This window comes from Acomys minous (assembly GCF_964271855.1).
Source record: "Acomys minous genome assembly, chromosome: 17".
Classification (NCBI taxonomy): Eukaryota; Metazoa; Chordata; class Mammalia; order Rodentia; family Muridae; genus Acomys; species Acomys minous.
In genome coordinates, this window is record NC_140500.1 from 19,867,419 (window position 1) to 19,880,883 (window position 13,465).

The following is a 13,465-nucleotide window of genomic DNA, read 5'->3' on the forward strand; positions in this document are numbered from 1 at the left end:
GTTTTCCATCATCTTGTCTTTAGAATACCATGCATTTCCCAGTCTTTTTATTTCTCCCTTTGTCCCTGTGGTGGTTTGAATGAGAACGCTTCCAATAGGATCATATGTTTGAATGCTTGGTCCCCAGTTGGTAGAACTGTTGGGGAAGGATTAGAAGGTGTGACCTTGTTGGGGAAGGTGTGTCACTGGAGATGGTCTTTGAGGTGTCAAAAGCCCACATCAGCCCCCCACCCCCACCTCTGCTTTTGAGGATCAGATGGAAGCTCCCAGCTAGACTTGATGAGTGTGAACTCTTTTCCCTGAAACCGTAAGCAAGCCCCTAATTAAATGCCCTCTGTTACAAGTTGTCTGGGTCATGGTGTTTCATCACCACATAATAGGACAGTAACTAAGACAGTCCCTTGAGTTCTTTCTCATTTCATCCTTATTGTGTAAAATCACATCTCTCCCACATGGGAACCATCATTAGCATGACAAAACCTAAGCAGCTCTTATTTCTCCATCAGTCTCACTTACTTTTTCCCTTTGCATGGTCTTTATGAGTCTTCAATGCCCACAACCCGGCTACTTTGCACTTGTCTGTCCAGCATGTTCTCTTCCCATGATTAACATGGCGGATTCAGGATCCATTCTCTACTTTGAATTTCTCAATTAAAACATTCCTCCCCTGCCAGGGGAGCTGTGTTCATTACCCCTGTTATCACTGTGATAAAATAACCAACAAAAACAGCATGAGAAAGGAAAGGTGTATTTTTTGTCTCACAGGTTTGCCTTTCATGATGATCTGAAGGCATGGTGGTGGGAATGGAGGCCAGTCACACTGTGTCTGCATCCAGGAAACAGAGAGAGATGGATGCTAGTGGTCAGCTTGTCCTGCCTTTTTTTATTTTGTCTGGGACCCCAACCAATTACATAGTGCTGGCACATTCCAGGTAGTACTCAGTTAAACTCTGCGAATGACCTCTCACAGACATGGCTAGGCTAGTCTGTCTCATCAGCGATTGAGTCCAGTTAAACTGACAATTAAAATTAACCATAGCAAACTCGTTCCCTATCCGCCACACTCTTTAAAGTTCTATCCTCTATGTTCATCCTTGAAATAGCATCCTATTTATTTTCTTTACTTTGTATCTTCTTCATTGTACGCTGGGAAGAATTCCTGCCTAGAATGGAATGGATTCATTCATGGTTAACTGCTTAGCACCTGATACTATGGTGGCCACCCAGTAGCTGCTTAATTAATTAATGACTGACTAATTAAACAAATGACTGACCTTGGTGGTCATTGCAGATGTCTGGTTTTACATACAACAAAAAAATAAATGCTGAAATGAAATTAGAGCCCAGCAAATGGGGAGGAATGATCAAGTCCCAACTACCTGTCACTAAGAGTGATGACACAGTGTCTACAGGGGGAGGTGAGTCTAGTGCCTTCCTTCGTCAGGGAGCAGGCACTTCTGAAGGTGTGATTCCTTAAAATGCATCCTTAAATATACGTATGAGGAGCTATCTAGGCACAGGGAATAAATCCATTTCACAAAAGAACTAAAAACAGAAGTCTGATTCATGAATTTGCTAATGGTTTCTGCTTCCCAAGGGAACCTCCCAGTGCACAATGAAACCTTCCTAGGGGCCCAGCCTTACGTCAGATGTGAAGGTAACCACGATTCGGAGTGCTGCCTGTAGGATGGCAGGCAGCGCCGACCGATCTAACACGAGGATTCAAAGGGGTAGCTGCCATCATGTCAGACCCCGGTGTACGCTCTAGAAGAATGCAACTTATTCACATACCTTTGCTGCAATATTGCTGATCTCATCAACAGCCAATTGAGAAACAGTGGCCATGAGGAGAGCAAAAATGCAAATGAACCATTCATGATAGAAAGTGGAAAACAAACCCAAAGAATTATGGGCAAGTCAATTTACAACCCAGAAAACAATTGCAGAGCACAGGTCAGCGGGTGAGAGTGTATCTCCTGTACTGTATTTGTTGCTGCTCTATTCTATGGGTTTTTCCCCCCTTTGAATGGAGTAACTTTTGTGTAAAGTCTAAATGGCTTAATTACATAGCCTGTCAATGGGGAAACTATCGACTGGGTAAATACAGTATACTTGCTCTTTCACCCTTCATTGAACTGTGCGACGGGAGGGGAGCAGAAGGCATGAAGACCAAGAAAAACATATGGGAAGGAGAGGCTGCAGTCTGGTAGACCCGGGCAGGGACAGGGTAGACTACAAATTGCAGTGAGTGTCGAAGTCAGCATCTTTGTGATCTCTCGACTTCATTTCCTCCTTCCAGGTCTGAGACAATAAGATGGACCTTCAGCATCTTCATCCATGGGATCTAGGGAGGAAGTCCTCTAAAGCGTTGGCAGGATACATGGGATGTCTTTCTGACATTCTAAGAGAGGTGGAGTAAGGGGCATGGTTTCCTTCAAAACCCATTTTGTCCATCCAAATCCTACCAAATGAGTCTCCATGGCTCTGGAAAAGAGGCCATCTCTCAGGTGAAGTACCTAAACTGTGTGTCTTTTGATTGCTCATTGGACACAGCTGCGTTTTAAATTGACATTTTAATGTACTCCCTTTCCATTTATCCTTTCCTCCCCTTTCTTGATACAGATATGTATTTCTTCCCTCCCCCCTTCCCCCCAGGGAGGCTTGGAGCAAAGCTTCCTGGCTGCAATTCCCTGTATATAGTGTTCCGTCGATACCATGATCTTTGGGTTCTTTTTCAAGGAGCTGGTGGTGGATGTTCCCAGGACTCCATGTGAGGAGGGTTTCCCACTCCTTGGGAATGGGCAGGCTTTCCCATCCCTGTTACAATCACTATGCCTCGAAGGCGAGCCGCAGCCCCGCCTTTCCAGGTTGCCAAAGCAAGCGAGAGTCTATAGGGGAATTAACACTGGGACACCGCCTAGATGGAAAGCTCTCAAGACGTTTAAAAATACTTCATTTCCCCCCCTCCCAGTAGAGCTTGAAACTGGCAAATGTGTCTTCATAGATATACAAATATGGATCTCCCCCCTCCCCCGCCCAGTAAATAGCTGTTGGGGGAGTCAGATGCCCTGTATGGCTTATTGGGGAGGGGTGTTTGGGGGCCAGGTTGCGATTTCTTTTTTATGAAATACACTGCGCAGGTCAGCCCGATGAACAGAACTGAGAGGACTGTGAAGGATGGAGGGGGTGTGTTATTAGGATACTGCAGCTTGGTTGGGGTGGGGGTGGGGGCGTGCGTGTGAATGTGAGAAAGCGAGAGGCATGCCAGGAGAGCGCGGGAAAGATTACTGGGGAGGCAAGTTTACATATCTTTCCCCAGCCTTCAGGCTTGCTGCAGCCCCTGGCTGGGTAAGGGGTGTGATGTGAGAGTGGGGTGGGAGGGGGCAGCAGGCGGGGCCTGCCACGTCACTTGGAGAGTGTTAGGGAGGAAGGGCAGAGCCCAGAGCTGAGTCTGCTGCTGTTGCTGCTGTTGCTGCTGCTGCTGCTGTTGCTGCTGTTGCTGCTGGTGCTGAGGGTGCAGGCAAGGCTGGAAGCGGTGGGGAGGTGGGTCTCGCGGCTCGGGAGCCGGGGCAGCCCCAGGGCGGTACCGAGGCCCGTGGAACAGCTTCTGTGGAGAAGGTGGTGGCTGGAATCGCGACCTTGGCCAGACCTAGTTCGGTGGTGGACGTAGGGCGGAGGCGGAGGCCGAGCCCGGGCAGGAGTCTTCGGTGAGCCGGAGGGAGGCGCAACTGGCGATTTGGTACCTTCGTCAGCCCGGGGTCTTGTGCGGCTAGAGAAGCTCAGCGGGACCTGGAGAAAGCCAGCAGATCTGGAGGGCGTACACTTGACTCCCCGAGCCCAGTGTTAGGCACCATTGGGAGCTAAGCCACGCGTCTTTTCAGGCAACCAGTTTCACGCGCGCGACAGTTTGCGGGTACCTTGCATCCCAGAAATCTTAAGATACGGAGGAGCGGCTAATGGGAGCCAGAGCCACATCCCAAACCTAGCTTGGCAGAGGGATCTGCTACAGGGTTCATCGACCTAACCGCCAGGTCAGAGCACCGGCCCCACCCTAAGGGAGGGCGCACCCTGAGCTGGGAAGCGGGTACGGCGCTCCTGAGTTCGTGTCGTGGGCGCCGTCCTAGTGGCGGGGAGCGCACCGCCGAGGGGACATGAGATCGGAGAAATCCCTGACGCTGGCGGCGCCGGGGGAGGTCCGTGGGCCGGAGGGGGAGCAACAGGATGCGGGTGAGTTCCCGGAGGCCGCGGGAGGCGGCGGCTGCTGTAGTAGCGAGCGGCTGGTGATCAACATCTCCGGGCTGCGCTTTGAGACGCAGCTGCGCACCCTGTCGCTGTTCCCCGACACGCTGCTCGGAGACCCTGGCCGCAGAGTCCGTTTCTTTGACCCACTGAGGAACGAGTACTTCTTTGACCGCAACCGACCCAGCTTCGATGCTATTCTTTACTACTATCAATCCGGGGGCCGCCTGCGGAGGCCAGTCAACGTGCCCCTGGACATCTTCATGGAAGAAATTCGCTTCTATCAGTTGGGAGACGAAGCCCTGGCGGCCTTCCGGGAGGATGAGGGTTGCCTGCCCGAAGGTGGTGAGGATGAGAAACCACTCCCCTCCCAACCTTTCCAGCGCCAGGTCTGGCTCCTCTTTGAGTACCCAGAGAGTTCTGGGCCCGCCCGAGGCATCGCCATAGTCTCAGTGTTGGTCATCCTCATCTCTATCGTCATCTTTTGCCTGGAGACCTTGCCTCAGTTCCGTGCAGATGGTCGAGGTGGAAGTAACGAGGGTAGTGGGACTCGCATGTCCCCGGCCTCCAGGGGGAGCCACGAAGAAGAGGATGAGGATGAGGATTCCTATGCATTTCCTGGTGGCATTCCCCCTGGGGGGATGGGGACCGGAGGAGGAGCATCCTCATTCAGTACTCTTGGGGGTTCCTTCTTCACGGACCCCTTCTTCCTGGTGGAAACTCTGTGCATCGTCTGGTTCACTTTTGAGCTCCTGGTGCGCTTCTCTGCCTGTCCCAGCAAGGCAGCCTTCTTTCGCAATATCATGAACATCATTGACTTGGTGGCCATCTTCCCCTACTTTATCACCCTGGGCACCGAGCTAGTGCAACGTCACGAGCAGCAGTCCATGAGTGGTGGCAGTGGTCAGAATGGGCAGCAAGCCATGTCCCTAGCCATCCTCAGGGTGATCCGCCTGGTCCGGGTGTTTCGAATCTTCAAGCTCTCCCGCCACTCCAAGGGGCTGCAGATCCTGGGTAAGACTTTGCAGGCGTCCATGCGAGAACTCGGGCTGCTCATCTTCTTCCTCTTCATCGGAGTCATCCTCTTCTCCAGCGCTGTCTACTTCGCAGAGGCAGATGATGATGACTCGCTCTTCCCTAGCATCCCAGATGCCTTCTGGTGGGCTGTGGTTACAATGACCACGGTAGGTTATGGGGACATGTACCCCATGACGGTGGGAGGTAAGATCGTAGGTTCACTGTGTGCCATTGCTGGGGTGCTCACTATTGCATTGCCGGTACCGGTCATTGTTTCCAATTTCAACTACTTCTACCACCGAGAGACGGAGCAAGAGGAGCAAGGCCAGTATACCCATGTCACTTGTGGGCAGCCTACACCAGACTTGAAGGCGACGGACAATGGGCTTGGCAAACCTGACTTTTCCGAGGCTTCGCGAGAACGGCGGCCCAGTTACCTTCCAACTCCACACCGAGCATATGCAGAGAAAAGGATGCTCACCGAGGTTTGAGGGATGCAGGCAGGGCCTGTAGGAAAACGGGAGCTCTGAGCAAGCCACCTCTCAGGCTTCCTTCTCATGCCCACTCCGCCCGCCGTAGCTCCAGAGGACCTCAACCTCCCTCCCCTGTACCCAGTACATGGCATCCTGGACAAAGTATCTGGACTATAGACTGTTGCTCCATCCTCGCAGCATTCGAGGTTTCTCCACCTTAGTGACATTTTGGACATTTCAACGGTGCCACCCAATCATGTCCATCTGTCACGCGGATGAGATACACATCTCTGACTGACCTTCCCTCAAGACTGAATTTTCATACCCGGGTCTTGTACTATCTCTAGGAATGGTGACATCAATAGAATAGAAAGAAGCTGTACTCAGGTCCCTTCGTTAGTGTCCTTTGCTTTGGGTCATGTACCTTCCTTAGTGTCTGGTCACTTGGTCCCTGGCAGAATCTGAGAATGAAAAAGAATTCAGCTTGCTGTTTTAGTGGCCTGCCCATCTTCTGGCTCGTAGAGCTGCTAGCTGCACAGCTTCGAAAGACACTCACGGTTAAATTTGGATGGAATTAGAGAAAATACTACCCACCTGGATTATTTGAAGGACATGTGGGTCAGGTCTAAACCAAAAGCGCCAGGGGGATTCCTCTAGGTGTGATCTGGCACAGGAGCCACTGACTGTGGGTCAAGTCATCCTCCGTACTCTGATTCCCCAGCTCCCTTGAGCTTCCAGGAAGACACCTTCTCGGAGCCAAGTTCTCATTTTGTGCAAGCGCTTTCAGGTGCAGAGGAACTGGAAAATGGAACCAGGGAGCCAGGAGAAAAGGCCAGAGCCAAGTGACTGGCTGGACCACACATCTGAAGCTAGGTGTCACCTAGGTCACCTCGGACAGGCAGAGCGATGACTCTCTGCTGCAGACAGCAGCCAATTTGCCCTAATTAGGCCAGACCTCCTCTCTAAGGTACACTCCACCCTCCTTCCTGGGAATCTGACCTAGGATTGCAGATGAATTTTCAGAATTCAGCCTCAGCTGTAACCTGCGGTCAGGTTAGTTCACTCATGGGGTGCCAGTGTAGCTTTCTTCTCATGCCACAGGCAACAATTAGTTTGGAGCCCGGAACAGGCATGGCTGTTTTGTTGACAGCCTCTCTCTTAGAGGGTTTTGCTGAGTCAAGCAAACATTCGTCTGCTCTGCTCTTCTTTAGGATCTGCATTTGGCCTGCTCTAACTGCTAAGGTAACTTGGTGGTTCCCACTTGCACCAAGCCATCTTCTCCCATTGTGAAACCACTGCCCCCCCTCCCAGCTGCCCACTGCCCCCCTCCCACCCCAGTAACATTACCATTCTGTTTTGCCTTTGATAAACTGTGATGTACTATTCTCAGTTCTCATGGGTGTGGTTCTGACTGTTACCATGTTTTAATTTTATATTGATGCTTTAAGGCTCTTTGAAGAGAATGCTTTTTTAAAAAGATGCTCTTGAAGAGCAACTTATGAGGGACTGACCTTGGGAGTTGGCTTAAGAGGGCACCATGGCCCCAGTAAGTGACAGGCCACAATCTGGATTTTTGCCAAGGCTTTACAGGGTAGCTTTGGTGTCACAGTCCCTCTTTGTGCCTCAGTTTCCCCACCCATTAAATGAGAACATTAATGTCTTCCCCTCCTTACCTTATGAGGAATAATCAGTAACTCACCCAGGAAGGTGTGGGAGATGCTATGCAAATGTATGAGTTATCGTAATGGTCTTGAGTTTTAGCTCATTATCCTGCCTTCCTGTCTCCCAAAGGCAAGGCCTTTCCCCAGAACTTTCTACCTTGGATCCAAAGCCTAAGACTAGGCCATTGTAGACCACCAGCTCGCTAAGTCTCTTTGTGGCCTTTTGGGCTGAGCCTCCATCTTTTCTCTTACTCTTCAGAATGGAATGTATTCTTGAGGTAGACTTGGAGGCCAGAGGTCATTTTTCTTGGGAGCTTGACTTCTCTGAGCCTGCAACACAATAAAAGAAAGATGTTTAAAACTTAGAGACCTATTTCAAGGCCAGTAAGAAAGTAGTTTTTGTTTTTAATCTTTTCATTTACCCCTGAGCCCACTCCAGCAGCCAAAGGGATGCCCCCAGCTGAGGATAAATGTGGGGACATGTGTTCATAGACCTCTGTGTATGTATATATCATCACCCTCATCATTTTCCTTGTCCTTATGCAAACATTGCCTTTTCAAGTCAGAGCATGCCTGAAAGTAAAAGGTTTGTGGAAAGCCAGGCTTTCCAGGGACTCTGGTTGCTGTAGCAACCTTCCAGACTATTCTCTCTACTGATTTGCTTATCAAGGGAGAACAGACTACATATCCCAGCTTCTCAAATGGGAATACCTCCCATCTATTGGCTAGACATTGGTAGAACTAAGACAAGACTCAGGACCTTTGAAAACGTGGAGGAAGTAGATTCTCAACACTTCCTGCCTGGACCTTTTTTTTCCTGGTTCCCTATTTGGTCTCTAAAGCAGCCACATCTTACCCCGAGTCTTCAGAAACTTGAATGCTTAAAACTTTCCCAACTGAAGCCAACAGCAATGTTAAGGTTTCCAAAAGGACAACCGGGGTGGGTGGGTGGGGGGCAGGTACAAAATGTCCCCTCCATAGCAACCAGACTGGGCGTTGAGGACATGGATGACCCTAGCCTGGGGTGTCATGGCATTCTCATCACAGATGCAGGCTCTTCCCAGCTCTAAGAGAGACCAAGAAGAATGAAATTTCTCCCTCCCAGGGAGCAGTGTTGCTCCTGGCAAGAATCTCAGAGGTGGCTCTTAAGATACCAGACAGAAACTGAGAGCCTGTGACTCAATCTACTTTTTGTAGAGAATTTTGTCCAGTGACCCCCCTCCCTGCTTCTGAGCCTCCATGTGGACGTTGTAACCTTGGCTTCAAGAGGATGTGCACTGTGTGCGGCCTCAGCAGCTGGAATAGGATCACAGCTGCCCAAGAAGGTGGCAGTCTGAGCCATCCTAACAACTGAAGTAAGCCAGTGGGGGCTCCCAGAGGACTACTGGGGACTGCTAGTTCCTGCTTGGGATGACGACACTCCTCCTGCCTAGCATCCCAGAGGAGCAAGGGACAGCTGGCCTTCCTTGCATCTGAGGTAGGTGCCTCAAGTAGAGTTATTTTACCTCTGGCAGGGTGAGGAGGGGGTGGCCTCGGTGTCTGGTGAAGCAGGGCTTCATTGTTCATCTTTCCTGCTGTGTGGTTCTGTCTGCCTTCATCTGTTTCTGTCTTCTTTCTTTCACACTCCTTCCTGTTTTTCACCCAACTCTTCTTGTCTGCAGTCTTCCTTTTCCTCCCATTTTGTCTTTTTTTTTTCCTCCCCTGATTACCTCCCCTCCCCCAACACACCTCATTTAAACCGCATCTTCCGTCCAAGAGAGACATCAATCTCTCTCTTTCTTCCTAACTCCACCCTTTTTGGCTTTTGGGAACCTTTTCAGCATTCCTGGGAGGACCATACCTTGAACTATAGGTCAGCTCTGACCCAGGATCATAGTCAGAAGGTTCCCTGTTTTCTTGGCACCTCATGGTACCGTACTCCCCTTGCAGACTTTCTGTTCCTGGAGGGGCTGCACTTACACAATAAGATGAGATTCTATTTGGTTAGTAAAATGTCTTTTGGAAATTTCTTGAGCACGAAATGCTAGGATAAAAGAAGAAAGGTGGCAGGAATAAAGAATGTGGTGAGAGACAGAAATATAAATAGAGAGATAATAGATAGATAGATAGATAGATAGATAGATAGATAGATAGACAGACAGACAATTTGAATCTCAGAATCTCAGACATTTAGCACTAGACAACGTCCACATTAGGGTCCCCCAACCTTAGGAGCTTTGCAGAGAGGTTGAAATCAAAGCAAATGTAAAATGGTAAAACAGAAAATTGGGCTATCCTGGAGAAAGCCTTATCTCGAGGCAGGTCTGGTAACTACTCTGCACTCACACGAAAGCTTGCTCAGCCTCTGGCTGGCTCCTTGAATGCTCAATGCAGAGCAGGAAGAAAAGGCACCAATCCTAGAGCTATAAAGTACAAGGCCCGTTCTTGATGTGGCCAGAGATTCACTGGCTAGTCCATAGGGAGAGTGTGTGGACTGTCCCTGCCCCGGGGCATAGCGTGAAGCCCTATTGACATCAAGACATCCTGCTGGCCATCAGGACACACAAGGATCAACACAGGCTGTTACACTAGAGAACTTTTGAGGGTGACGTAACCGTTCTGAAACAGATGTGTTGATAGTCACATGACTTGGGTGAGGGAGACATGAGTCTAGTAACCCAAGCCTTCTCATGAACTGTGACAAAGGTCTGGTTTTATACATTGGAAAGGATGGAACATGCAGACTATCTGGATGAGAGTGAGGGTTTTTTCTTCTGCTGCACGGGCACGCTTTAGAGCTATCGTGAGGCTGGTCCTTGCAGCTGCCACAAAAGACCAAGAAGTGGTGTGTGTGTGTCCATGTCTGTGTGTTCACGTGTGTGTGTCTGTGTGCTTTTGTGGTGTATGAGTGGTGTGTGTGGCGTATGTATAGTGTATGTGTGGTGTGTGTGATGTGTGTGTGTTTGTGTGTATGGTATCTGTGAGGGTTGTGTGGGGTGTATATGTATGTGTGTCTGGCGTGGAGGTGGGGATGTGCACATGGTGTGTGGCATGTGTGCATGTGGAGTGTGTTCTGTCTCTGTGAGGTGTGAGTGTAGTGTGTGATGTGTATGTGTGGGAGGTCTCTGTGGGCTGTGTGCATGTGTGTATATGTGGTGGGTGTATGGAGTGTGTGTATGTCTGTGGGGTCTCTGTGGGGTGTCTGTGTAGTGTGTGTGGTATGCTGTGTGTGTGTGTGTGTGTGTGTGTGTGTGTGTGTGTGTGTGTATGTGTGTGGTGTATACATTGTGTGGGGTCTCTGGGGGGTGTGCATAGTGTGGTGTTGTGTGTGTGTTTGTGGTGGTGTGGGTTCTCTGTGGGGGTGTCTGGGTGTGTGGGAGGGGTGTGATATACGTGTATGGTATATGTAGGTATGTGGTATGTGTGTGTATGGTGTATGTGTGTAGTATATGTATGTTTGTGGTGTGTATGTGGCATATGTGGGGTGTGTGGTATATGTATGCTTGTGGTGTGTATATGGCACGTATGTGCTGTGTGATGTGTGGTCTGTGTGCGTGTGTGTATGGTATATGCATGTTTGTGGTGTGTATGTGGTATGTGTGGGGTGTGTGAGGATGTGTGCTATGGTGCATTATTTTGACTGTCAAGCTTTCATGAGATTCACAAGCTTAGCAGTTCTCTGCAGACCCACCAGGGCCATCCTCTGCATGAGCGCCACTGCAGCGTCATGGCATACAGGAGCGGTGTCAAGGCTTGCCCAAGGAGTTTATGCTTTGTTCTAAGACAAAGCAACCTCACAGAGCTTCCCAAGCTGCCTAGTCCTTAAGAACTAAGTTTAGTTATTCTTCACCCTCTTCCACTCTTCCCTGAGGTCATCATTAACCCTTAACAGCCCTGCGTGGCAGGAGCTAGCAATCCTCCTCGGCTTTAAACAAACAGAGGTGGCTGGAGTTAATCGGACTTTTCATATTGGCCGCTAGAGCTCAGCCTGGTCTCCCTTTGGAGTCTCAGTGCCCACCGGCCCTGTCCTTCTTCCCCTGGGCTTTCCCTCCACCTGGCCCCTCCCAGTCCTACTGCTTCTCTTCTGCAGGCAGCTCCTCTCTTCTCTGACCCAGGCTTTGCTTTAAGCACTCTCTTGCTCACCTTGCATCTGTATGTAAATGCCAAGAAAGATTCCCAGGAGATGTCATCCTCCTCGGACCGGGTGCCTGGAGTTGCTGGGTAGCTGATTGGTCTTGACTGTGCGTTATTGCCTGAGGAATTTCCCTTCTGTTGTGACATGCTCACTTACGGGAGGAAGAGCAATTCAACTGTAGGATTCACTGCCCACGTCCCCTTTGGACTCCTCTGTGCAGACGCCTCGTGGCAGAATGAGGCCTGGAGAACAGGGTTTAGGAGGAAGGGCACACATTGCCAGACAAGGGCCACTGGGATAGGGACAGATGGGAGCCTGTTTCTCATGCTGTCACTTTCCTGCTCTGGGCTTCAGGGCCTCATGGGATTGGAGACTGTGATGTTTTCCTGCTTCTTTACTCTGCACTGGAGAGATTGTGTTCTTCTGGCCCCTCTGTTTTTTGTTTTTGTTTTTGTTTTTTTGTCCTCATGGCCTTGTTTACATAGCATCCTACAGAGGGAGCAGTGCTGCTGTTCCCAGGTTTTGAAGGGTTATCCCTGTAGGAATAAAGTGGGCAAAGAGGCCTGCCAGTCAGAAACTCAATGTTAATGTTGGTCTAACCTTGACCTCTTTGGGGCCTAGCCCGCCCTGCTCACGCTCATGACAATTTTTTAAAAACATAACTCAAACCTCATCACTGATAGTACAGAGGGGATTTCCCTTAGTCAAGTCCATAGGCCCATGCGTTCAATTGTAAGATTTGTTTCCCACAGCCCCATGCAGACGCCTGCCCTAAGAAAACACCCCAGAACCTTAAGCGATCTGCCGCTGGCTGCCCAGAGTGCGTTCAGACCCGGGCTTTGAGCGAAAGCAAAGCCGACATTTCAAAAGGAAATTGCAGCCACGCAGTCTGCTGGCGCTGCTATTTTTGACATGCTTGCTGTTCTCTGGGGGCTTGACAACCGCTGTCTCCTGGAGACAGACAGCCCTGCTCCTGGAGGTAGAGATGTGCTCTGAGAGAAAGCACAGCATGGCCGTCATTCGGCTGGGAAGGGCAGGAGGTGGAGCCATCTTCTTCATCCTTTGGAGGGAGTGAACCATGGCTAGATGTCTGCAGAATTCTGACTGGGCTCTTATACCCTTGCCTGAGGAAGCTGAAGGTGCCCCTGCATCCTCCTGAGTGCAAGGAGCCCCAACAGTTCGTGTCATTTGCGAGCTTCAGAAACATCGTCAGGGCTCTTTGGCATTAGGCTTTAGAGCACTGGTTCTCACCCTTCCTAATGCTGTGACCCCTTTAAGCCACTTCCCCGTGTCGTGGTGACCCTTCCCCAACCATAAAATTATTTTCACTGCGACTTAATAACTGTAATTTTGCTACTGTTAGGAATCCGTAATGTAAATATCTGTGTTTTCCAATGGTCTTAGGTGACCTCTGTGGAAGGGTCATTAGACCCCCCTCAGCCCCGCAAAGGGGTCCTAACACACAGGTTGAGAACCACTGCTTTAGAATAAAGTGGTGATGAGCCAGGAGTGCTGGTTCAACTCCTTCCCTGCTGTGTGACACCACGCAAGTATGAAGCTGTCCCATGACTCAGTTTCCCATTCTGTTACACAGGGGTGTGATGATAGCACTGGTCTGATTGGGCTGTTCTGAGGACTGAGCAAGTTAATATATGCCATCTCTGTCTAAAGATTGATGATTTTTGAGTCTGGAGAGATGGCTCAGAGGTTAAGAGTACTGGTTGTTATTCCAGAAGACCTGGGTTCGAGTTCCAGAACTCACATAGAGATTCACCAGTTCCAGGGGATCCAACGCCTTCTTCTGGTGTCTGCAGGAACCAAATATGCACAGAATGTACACACATGAAGACAAATCACCCCATACATATACAATAAAATAATAAAAATTAACTCAGGAGGCAGAGGCAGGTGGAACACTGTGAGTCCAAGGCCAGCCTGGTCTACAAAGTGGGTCCAGGACA

At 49.9% G+C, this 13,465-nt stretch overlaps 1 protein-coding gene across 3 annotated transcripts in view; it reads left to right on the forward strand.

The window, feature by feature from the left end:
• Nucleotides 1-732: 732 nt before the first annotated feature.
• Nucleotides 733-13,465, forward strand: part of KCNA6 (potassium voltage-gated channel subfamily A member 6) — a 41,213-nt gene continuing 28,480 nt past the window's right edge. For all 3 annotated transcript variants that reach the window (XM_084765590.1, XM_084765589.1, XM_084765588.1), the window contains exon 1: nucleotides 733-8,867. In XM_084765590.1, coding sequence (XP_084621716.1) covers nucleotides 4,152-5,747 — 1,596 coding nt within the window. In that variant the 5' untranslated portion in view covers nucleotides 733-4,151 and the 3' untranslated portion in view covers nucleotides 5,748-8,867. The remainder of the gene's footprint in view (nucleotides 8,868-13,465) is intronic.